Source organism: Nyctereutes procyonoides, unplaced genomic scaffold, assembly GCF_905146905.1.
Source record: "Nyctereutes procyonoides isolate TBG_1078 unplaced genomic scaffold, NYPRO_anot_genome, whole genome shotgun sequence".
In the NCBI taxonomy this organism is placed as follows: domain Eukaryota; kingdom Metazoa; phylum Chordata; class Mammalia; order Carnivora; family Canidae; genus Nyctereutes; species Nyctereutes procyonoides.
This window is the reverse complement of record NW_026575082.1, coordinates 5960330-5971470: the sequence shown is the minus strand read 5'-3', so window position 1 is coordinate 5971470 and position 11141 is coordinate 5960330. Positions and strand designations below refer to the sequence as shown.

At 45.5% G+C, this 11141-nt stretch overlaps 1 protein-coding gene across 1 annotated transcript; it reads right to left on the bottom strand.

Annotated features, from left to right (window-relative positions):
* Positions 1 to 3749: 3749 nt before the first annotated feature.
* On the bottom strand, positions 3750 to 10181 carry LOC129514435 (cerebellin-2). The gene is made up of 3 exons (XM_055332999.1): positions 9819 to 10181; positions 6746 to 6865; positions 3750 to 6484 (listed from the first exon to the last, which is right to left on the bottom strand). Exons 1-3 carry the CDS (start codon positions 10179 to 10181, stop codon positions 6287 to 6289), a joined length of 681 nt encoding a protein of 226 aa, XP_055188974.1. The 3' UTR covers positions 3750 to 6286.
* Positions 10182 to 11141: the final 960 nt, after the last annotated feature.

Here is an 11141-nt window from a genome sequence, read left to right as displayed (position 1 = left end):
ACCTGGATATTCTCCAGGCTGTATTTTTGACAAGGACTGTAAACTCTTGGTACATAATAAGTATGTCTTTATTTTTCTCTCATCATCCTTAAGCACACTATCTGGCCCCTAAGCATCAATATGTAAATGCTATGGAATGAAAAGGAAACGTTTACACCCTGATCTCAAAGGAGTGAATTTCTTTTAATAAGCAATATAATTGATGTCTCCACAAACAGTTTACAGTTTCAGAACAAAACTATGCTATGACATCCCAACATGGTGCTTGGGAATACGGGGGGAAAAAGGCATCACATTTTCATGTCCTATATTCAGTGATAGACTTCTCAAAGTGTATCACTTATGACCTAAGAGTTACATGATTGAAAAAAAAAAGATATGTTAGCAATTCAAAGATAAAACTGATTTTAATGTTAATTTTAAAGCCGATAGTTACCGTTAAGATCCATGCAAAATACTGTTTAAAAAAATCCATTAAAAAATTGGAAATGAGGGATTTGAGTAATAAGGAATATCTGCCAATTTTTCTCATTAATTTGATTCTATTTTAAATATTACTCTTATCTGAAGCCAGTTCCATAGCAAAGCACCCAAAGTCACAATAAATGCTCATTTATAGTATGAGGTCAAGGAAATGTTAGGATGCTCTATATCTGACAGGACTTTGAGAGCATAAGAGATTTATGGAAACATTTCAAAATAAATTAAGTAAGAGCAAATATACTTAAGCAAAATACTCAAGTGTTAGCTCCACATCCAAATATATTGTCAACATTCTCCAACTCACACAGGGCTTTTGTTTTGTGTTGTTTTGTTTTGCCACCTGAAACAAATTCAAAAGGAGAAATGAGCACTCCTGAAAAATATGAGGGCACAATAATAAAAGTTAAGGCATAGCTAGTCAGGTTGCAGACTGGTAGTGGCTCATTAATAAGCAGCTTCCATTCTGTTAGGATAGCTCCAGTGCAAAGCAGCATTCTAACCCCAGGGAGTCCTGCCATGGGCATTAAGAAGAGGGAATGAAGATTTCTTTTCCAAATTAAGTTGTCAAGGAGCTCATTTACACTACACAGTGAGTGTATGTGGGCGAGCTGATGCAGATGATGATTTATGATGCTATAGACACTTAGGTGATTCTGGTGATGGAAATCCACAGCAAAATCCACTTAGGAAGATAAAACAGAGCTCCTATTATCTGTGGGAGGTAAAGCCACACGGCTTTTGCCCTTAAAACTTTCAAGTTACCCTACTGGGTTTGGGAATGGAAAGAAAGCTCATTTACTTAGAATTCATATTTTGGTGTAACATTATTATACAAACTCACAGAACTTTTTTTTTTAAGTTTATATTCATTGGATCAACCTAAAAGGGATTTTGAAAAGACTTTTTTTTTTTTTTTTTTTTTTTAGGGATGGGTGAGGACCGGGTCTGACCAATCACTTCATTGATAGCTGTATAAGACATAGACATTTAAAATATCAAAATGTGACTGAATTGTAGCGCTCCATCTGCAAAGGCAGTAAATACACCTTTTGGCGAAATCTACCTGCAAAAATTATGTTTTAAAAGCCTAGGCAAATACATAAATATACTTGATTAATGTACTTGGCCATCATCAGTTAACATCTTCAGAGTGTTTTCATTAAAAAGAGAGAGAGAGAGATTCTAAACCCCCCTAAAAACATAAAATGATAAAACCAAATGGAAATTGTATTTTATCTTACTTCATTATATTTGCTGCACCTACTCCTTAAATGCCAAGAAAACTAATTTAAAGAGTCTTATGAGAATGCACAAGGCTTTGATCTCACATGTTAACTATGTTTGTCATATCCCATTTTAATAGCAAAGTGTCGGCTTCAGATAGAGTCCCACTGACAAGTAAATTCCTACATAAGCAAGGTAAAAGGGCAAAACCTCATGTTCTATGGTTAATCTAGTTTTACATTTTTTACAAGTGTTTTTATAGAGTGCACAGAAAGATCTTGAGAATAATTCAGTGTAACCTGCTTCTATGAGTTCCATCATTTATTTACACCACCTGAAATATAATGTAACAGCCTTTCAGTCATGTGCATTAGATTACCATATACTTCCTATGCTGTAGAAATATAAACATTAACTATTTATTCACAGCAACATTATCTTATTGCAATATTTATTTCCTTATAAAAGATTGCAAAATCATGAGGACACAAATTGACAGAACATTCTTTGTTCCTTTTGCTATATATGAGGCATGCTGGAGCAAACCATGCTTTTGTTTTGTTTGTATGAAGTGATTCAACAAATTCTCCTCTCAACTATTACCAGAGTCCAGGAGAATGTAGTCAATCTATGATCTGTTTTTATTCATCAGGGAAAACAGGTGTGTATGTTCACGTATTTACAGGCAAGTGATACGTATGTAACAGTTATCATGTATGTGATTTGATATCAGTTTCCTTGATAAGATTGTAAGGAAATAGAAATAAAATTAAAGATGCAGCAAAGGTCTTTTCTAACTCTTCTGAGGCTTGATATCCCTAGGTTTTGGTAAAAAACATTTTTTTTCCAAACAAGTAAGTATGTAAACTCTACAAGATTCCACGAGTGTTCATGTAAATATCCAAAAGACTTTTCTCTCCTTTGCTCCAAGTGGTCATGGTAATCACAAACTTTAAAAATGTAAATAATTTCACTATACAAGAGTATGTAAATAAAAAAATATTAGAATGCGAAAAGGACTCAGGAACTACAGATAGTAAATGCAGGTTCTCAGGACCTAGAGTAGAAGCAGTGTTGTGTTTCAAATTAGAATATATTTTAGTTAAAAAATAAGTGTTATTTTAAAAGCACTTTGCAGCTTGGCAGGATTAACATTTAGTGGCTAGACCAACTTACTATTACAATGCCAAAATATTGATAACTCAGTTTTTCCTAGTGTTAAAAACACTATAGTTGTATATTTTTCTAAAATACTGGTATCACAGACTGGAACAGAAAGCTAGGCCTCAGCCATGTAGGTCAGTCAAAGAACATAATCAAGAATTGAGTTAATAGGAAAATGTATAGATTTTGACATGTTCATATTATCATCATTCTTAAAACTCGAATTAAACTTCCAGGGTGCTACAGCTTTAATAAGCTAGTGGGGAATATGGAAATTTAGTGTCACATAAAAGTGTTCTCTTGTCAGATGTTCGTTTTAGGTACGTTTAATAAATCGCACGTGGAACAATCCGACTTTCCAGAAACACCCTTCCTGCCACATAATGTCTCCCATGATCACAGTGCCTTGCACTTCCCAGAGCACAGATCACAGTGCCTTGCTTCCCAGAGCACTCTCACCATTGCCTTGTGAGTTGGGCAGGAAATATGGGGGCTACTGCCCTCACCCCACAGATGGGAAGCAGAAGCCCAGAGGTACGGATGCTCACATCAGACTGCACACAGTGCACATGTCACTTTTCCTCCCCAAATAAAGGAAAATATATTTCACATTTTGATCTGACCTACATATTTCCGCAGACCACACACAAGAGCTTCATCTCCCTCAAAGATCCTTAAACCAGACAGAATTTAGGCAGCTGCGAGGGTGGACAACAAAGAGCTTCAGAAGAACTACTATTGTGGCTTCTCCCTAATGTAGGGTTTGGCAACCAGCTCAAGATAGAAATAAACAAACAAACAAATAAATAAAGGCAGGAGTGGAATAAACAGGATTAAGTTTTTTTTTTCCTAAAATAAAAGAAACTCCTGAAATATGCTTACTTTTAGAATGATGAATTTAATAACTTATTTATTAGACGGCATAACCAAATTACAACCTGGACATGGTAAAGCTGTAAATACAAATATGTGCATTACATATTAGTAAGCGATAAAAATAGCACATACGCATATATTTTTTTTTCAGTCTCTGAAGTGCGGTATCGTTCCCCTAATGAAGTTTGCTACTTGTCTGAAATCAAACGGAAGGTTTTATAAAGGAGGGACAGAGGGCTAATTCACTGAGAGCAGTAAAACACAGAAGGAAAATATTCACTAGCGTCCTGTTTGCATTATTGGCATTAATAAACAACGCTCACGCTCAGAAGTGTGTCACCTAATCACAGAGCCAATGAACCCAAATGCTTTTTGGCTGATATTTCTTGATTTTTTTTCCTAACAAAATATAATATCATTTTAATTCAAATTCAGTTCTGTATCGTATTACGTACGCTGTCCACTTACGGCCATTAAAAACTTAGACTTTTCATCAAACTATATTATTTTCACTCTCATAATCCCCACTGCATTTATTTGGAAATGGAACCCAATGCTTCCCCATGCTCACATGTATCTTAGAAACACTTGATGCTGTATTGAAATGTCAGTTTCCTTTATATCCATGTTCTCTGATTGAAATATTGGATTGGAACTTGTACATCAATGATTGTATGTGATGAAAGCAGATCGCCTATCCATAAAGCCTTTTGAATACTGTCTTTTTTCACATAATATCTCCCCCTGAAATCTTTTCGTGTGAAAAATACAGATATAGATCGAAAGGTATCTAAGTGTGCAATTTCCATGGAGACCCACAGCTAGATCTGCAAATGGGGGTGTGCATTTGAGTGTGTGTTTTAAAGAGGCACAGTGTGGGCTTCCTTTCCCCGAGTCCTTGATCCGCGGCCTTTACTTCCACACACTGGGGGAGTTGGGAGACGATGTGAAGGGAGAAGAGCAAGCCAGACATCAAACCCATTTATTCTGAATCTTAAATTATGACTCTTTATCATCAATATTTTGGTTACATTGCTACACAAAGGACAAATTAACATCCGCTGTGAGGTCTCTTCTTCCATTGCTTTGGGATTAGTGACATTTCCTTGGCATATGATTCCTGCACCCGTCGGCTCCCAGCTGTATTGTAATACTATTGTTGTACAAGGGGCCAAAACAAGAAGGATTTGGAAAACTGCTCCCAGGGTGCCTCTGCCAATACCTGTAACTGCTGTGACTTCCAGGTGGCTTCCTGCCAGGTGTTCGCAGGGAGCATCAACACACCTCTTTCCTTGGCAGATCAGAGGAGGATCCTGAGGGAGAGTAGCTGGTCCTGTGGGCTTTGAAGCACCTGAGCCTGGTGTGCTCTCGCAGACACGGATGCAAACAGATGACAACAGGCTGCTGGGCAGACCCAGGTGCGCTGGGCCGAGAAAGCGTGTGTTTCAGAGACTTGGTCATTACCGCTTCCATTCTCATCTTACGTGATTCAAAGCCACCCAGGAATATCAAGTTCTTAGAGTATTCCAGAGCGTTAAAAAAAAAAAAAAATCCAGCTTGTTAGTTCTAACGGTGCATCTGAGAGAATCTCTTTGAAAGGATAAGCAGAATTGTCCATCTGTTATTTGGACTTTGATCTACAGGTACCTTCTGTTTGTTCTGGTCTCAACCAAAACAAAATACATCGGCGTTTTTTGTTTGGTTTGGTTTGGTCTCATTCAGGAATTCAGCATACATTTCTCTCCCCCGTCCCAGCACAGAAACATAGAAGAAGGAGGGGTAAGGAGGGAGAGCTGAACGTGGAAAGAAAGGTAAAGCTCTTCCAGGAAAAACAAAGCAAAAACTAAAAACAGAGAACCACACACACACACACACACACACACTCACGCGTACACACACACACACACACACACACACAATACAAAGCAAAAGTCGCAGTCCAATCGTGCAAAATTTGCTTCTCCAGATAAAGCACTTCTTGACAGATTCACAATGTCCCCTTCCCCCTCCCGAGGCCTCCCGTCCACCCGGGGGGAAAAATACAGAATGAGAGTGAAGCCATTCTTTTCCTTAAGGCTGAACAGACACATAAAGAACACATTTCGAGGACTCTCGGGCAGGTGGTGATTCGCAGGGCTCTTGCTCTGAGTCCCGCCTGAGGCCTGCAATCCGGCCCCAGGGTCGGCCGCCCTCCTGGCGTTGGGGCCGCGATACAACGTACAAACAAAAGAAGAAAAGTCAATGGTCCCGACAATAAAATCCAATATTGACTTCACAATCACAGGTACAAATTGCTCAAATCGATCATTTCATGTCTCCTTAAGACCTTGTCGTCTAAAACTAATTAGAAGCCAGGTTCCCGAGGAATGGTCAATATTCAAAGAAAATGCTGGAGATTTGGAAAGAAATCATTCTTCTACCTCGACAGTCCGACAGAGGTTGGAAACAAGTGGTCCTATTCTGGCGAGTCCAGGGTGTCTAGGAAGGGCGGACGCCCGGGTCCAGATGGCAACTTGCCCGCCGCCTGGGGCCACTGCGTTTATAGAGGAAACACCAAAAAGCCCGAGAACGTGGAGTACTTCCAGCCACCCATGAGGTTGCCTCTCTCTAGCTTGAGATGTACTTTGTCCTCTCTTTCCATCAGCAGCAGGACACCATTGCTGGCAGCTTCTCTGGTAACGTCCTGGTCACCTGCAAACGCTGAGATCACGGGGTAGCCGTTCTGCATTAAACTGACCTGCAGGGCAGAGGGCAAAGCTCAGTGGACCACACAGGACCCCACGTGCACCTGTTTGTCCTCTTCTGCCCCGAACCCACACGCTCTGCCCTTTCCGCGGAGCCACGCCAGAGGGCCTGGCCCCAAAGATGCTGTGGGCCCCTGCTCAGCAACGCCCCCACCTTGGCTGGCCCAGATTCCCAGACAGTAGGATGGGACCTGGAGCCGTAGGGCACTGGCCATCGGAACTGCAACGGTCCCCATGGTTTCACAGCGACCCACCTGGATGGTTTGTCTGTTGTACACTTTGACCACGTGGAAGCTGAAGCTATAAATCCCTTTCCTCGGTGCTACAAAAATACTGGAGGCGAGATCGAAATGGTTGCCAATATTTACTAATACCTGAAAAAGAAGAGGGAATACGACACAAACATAGCAAGTCCCTCCTCTGCATCTGTTGTGCTCAGGCCTGCAGAACCAACGCCACCGGTTCCTCCAGGGCCTGCACAGCAGCAGCAGCAAGAGGCACCCAGGCAGTGAGCCAAGGCTGCCCTGGGGGTGGTGGTGGGGGTGTAGGGCGGGAGGGTGGGAGCTGGTGCCAAAATACCCTACACCAGAAAGGGATTTTTAGAAGAATCCTAATGGACCATAATCAATAAAGATTTTTGTGAAGTGTATTTTATTTACACATTGTAAAAAGCAGATGCCAATTTTGCAGTCTGAGGGCAAGGCAGAGGGAAAGGAAGACAATGAGGTCAGTAAGCAAACGAAACTGGTCTGTGGGATTCCAGGGACTTCCACATCAAGTTTAGTTTCACAACTAGGGTGCCACGCCATGCTGAACCAGGAGAAGTAGACCTTGGGGTAAGAAGCCAATTCAGGGAAATAATTTACATCAGCTCAACCTTGGCATTTCACATGTTCCGGGAGAGGATAAGCTGGGTGAGGTTCCTGTCCCCGTGTATCCCCAGCCCCTGGCACCTTCCCTGGTGGCACACAGTAGGTGCTCAAGGGCAGGGACAGAGTGCAAAGTTGGGGTGGGTAAGCACTGGCTGCACCTGTCTCCTTCACTTGGCTCTAAGCACTGTGCTTGCTCCCTCTGCTGAGCTATGACGTCATGCAAATAAGCTTGAATAAATGAAGGGAGTGGAGACAGCAGTTGGATACCCTAAGCTCCAACTCCAGGAGCATGCAAGAATAATGACAAAATTAGCCAGACGATGTGAGGTCACGTGCCCCTGCCGATGATTTTTTTCATTTTTTTCCCCCCTCAAATGAAAGGGGGATGCGAGCGTTACAATGTCAAGAGCAGAATTTGAAGCGTGGAGGATCCCTTATTATGGCTCAATTCCTTTTCAGGTGTGTAAGGCGGAGTTTGGTCACCCCGTCTGGATCCCGTCCCCACCTCTTCTCACACACAAATGCACACACTCAATTAAAATACTAACACGGCCCGCCTGGTGTGCTGGGCTTTTTAAAGCCAACAGCCAGCAACAACAGAACCCCAGACTAGGGATCCCATCATCTGCTCAGAAAATAAATTTCAACCGGATACCTCTTGCAGTTACTCCTCACACACTCATCACAGCAGATGAATGACACGCGATCCCCACTGCAACATGCGGCCTGCCCGTGACAACTGCTGTCACCACTCAGGGAAAGAAACCGGCACCAGCTTCTGCAAGGGAGGCCGGGGCACTACTTCAGTCCCCCTCGCCTGCAGGGCTCAGCACAGACGCTCAGGGCTCTATTGTTCAGGACGGCTCGCTGCACAATGCCTGCACTCCGTCTCTTCAAGCCCATGCTCTCAGTCGGCCTTAGGATGCTTTAAAAAAGAATAAAGCACTCTCCATCCAAGCCCTCGGAGCTGCCTCTTCCAACTCAACTACCACAGCTCTTTCCCATCAGTTTTAAATTCCGGAAACTGGTAAATTTTGGGCCCTGCTGTGGATGAAAGAACACCCAAGGAGCAGGTTTCGCTTACTCCCTAACTGGGAAACCAGGGAAATAGCATTTTACCCGCCCTGCCATAGTTAGCTCATCTATAAAATTAGAATCTTACTACAACTTATCTTGCCCTCATCACAGAGTTCTCTTGACACCCAAGTGAAATGACGGGAGGTGACTAATAATAAGGTAAAGAATAGAGTAAATAGCAAATACCTATTTTGTTGTCTGCTTTATTTGGATATCATTAAAATCAGTAATTTCATTTTTTAAAAAAAAGTTCTTTAAAAACAGATGAAAAAGAGATCCCCCCCCCTCAAAAAAAATGGTCAAAACTTCAAAGTAGGTAATCCATAGCAAGGATTAAAATAAATTAAGCCTCTGGTCTAAAAAAAGGCAAGGGTGTGTTGGAAGTTTACCATCACTGAGGTGTAAGAACTGGTTAACAGAAGGGAAGTCAATTAAGTGTGGCCAGTGAGCCCAGTACCCGGGGCTTTAGTGGAAATTATTTTGGCAAAAGGAAGAGCCCGGGTAAAGTTTGGGAACCACAATAATGTTTTCAACTTGTTTCTGAAAAACAACAGAAACCAAGACGGGAGGGCACAAGAGGAAAGTCACTACCGCCAGTCCTGAGCCCAATACCCCAGAGAAGGGATTGCCAAGGTCTGATCATTTATGGACCCTTCTGCTTTGAGCAAAGTGAGGGAAGTTAAGTGACGTAGGGCAACTTAAGTCATTGATCCTTATTTTGTTTTTATTTTCAATCTGTATGACCACACTACATACACTATTTTATGTGCTGTACATATTTGTACACTACACTGTAGATATTGTATTTACTACCTATTGCATTTATATGATCTCACTCTGTTTTGCCTTGTATTTAGATAACCATCCCTGCTATTGCCCCCACACTCTCCCTGACTTATTTTTTCTCGAAGATAAGCACCTCTTCCCCAGTCCGTTCCACAATAAGCAGTAGACACATATTTTCTGACCGTTGGCTGAGACCTTTGGAAAACTCCCTTTTGGGGTGTGCTTTCAAAGCACTCAGTCCCGAGCCGGCCCCCTGGATGACTGAAGCCCACCCACCACACCCGGCAGCCCCCATCCCAGCGAAAAGTAAGATGTTCAATTTCCTCGGGTGAGGGGCTGCACTTCAGATCCCTGAGCCTTAAAGGACTGTCGGTCATCCAAGTGCCAATGGGGCTGCCAGTTCTAGAGGAGCCACAGTGTGAAAAAGGGCAATGGGAAGCAGAGCTTGCTTCCTCGGAAGGGGGAAAAAAGAAGGGCAGGGCAGGGCAGGGCAGGGCAGGGCCGAGAGGCGGGGGAGCCGGGAAGTCCCGGGCCCTCCACCCCTCCACCCCTCCACCCCGGGCGGAGGCGAGCTGGCAGGCCGCCGGCTGACCTGGTCGAAGTAGATGGTCATGGTGCGGTTGCTCATCTCGGACGGCTCGTGGTTGGTGCTCCGCGTGGCGGAGAAGGCCACCTTGGCGCTGCCGGAGCGCACGGAGATGCCCAGGGAGGAGGTGACGGCGCCGTCGGCCGACGGGCTCGAGTCGCACACCACCAGGCACTTGCCCTCCAGCACGATGGGCTCCGTGTCGTTCTGCGCCCGCACCGGGCAGCCGGCCGGCAGCAGCAGCAGCAGCAGCGCCAGCGCCAGCGCCGCCCCCAGGCAGGAGCCGCAGCCCGCCGGCTCGCGCAGCGCCCCCCGGCGCCCGGGCATGGTCAGCGGCGGCCCGCGGGGGCCCCGGCCGGGCGCCGGCATCCGGGCTGCGGGGGGCGGCGCGCGGGGGCGACGGCGGGCAGCGGCCGGGCGAGCGCGGGAGGGCGCGCAGGGCTGCGCGGGGCCTGGGGACGCCTCCTTTGGCCTCGGTCCCTCGCTCTGACGGTCAAGGCCAGGGTCGTCCTCAGAAGGCAGGCGCCAGCGGACCTGTCAGGGCAAAGAACCCGAACCCTTAGACTGGGAGCGACGCTGTGGGGGGAGGGGGCACGGGGAGCAGGTGCCTGCAGCGCAGGGGCCCCTCTCCCTGGCGGCCACCCTCTTAGTCCCGCACACGCCCCCCCCTCCCCGGTGGGCACAACAGGTCCGAGGAAGCCCCCGGCGCGCGGGGCAGGGCATCCCCGAGGGCTCCGGGGCGGCGCGCGCCGGGGGTGCGGTCAGGGAGAGGGGCCCGGGCTTCTGCGGGGCCTCGGCGGAAGCTCGACAGCGGTCGGTGACCTCAGGGACGCCGGCAGCGCCACCCCCAGCCCCTTCTGCAAAGGCGGAGAGGGGCTGAGATGCCGGCAAAGAAAGAAACTACTGAAGGCTTATCGCTTCCGTTTTAGCGGCATTTTCTTGAAAGCCACACCAAGAAACCTTTTTTTTTTTTTCCTTTATCTGCTTTCCCTTTCATCCTCTGTGTTTCCATCCCGGAGATTTTTTTTTTTTTTTTTTTTTAAGCAGTCCACTTAGTTAAGATCGTATCCATTTTCCGCCCCAAGATCAAATCCCAAGGAAGCTCCTTAGGGTGAGTAAGAGGTAAAAAATGAAAAAAAAAAAAAAAGAGAGAGGGAGAGAGAGAGATTCTAAAACCCGAACACCCACTTCCAAGGTCCCCGCAGCCGGCAGCGAGCGCCCTTGGAGGAGCCCCTCGGATCGCTCGGCCCCGCGCAGGACCCGCGGATCGCACCTCGGGGCGTCCCGGGCTTGCTTCACGGCGCAGCTTTTGTTCCTAGACTCGGAGCC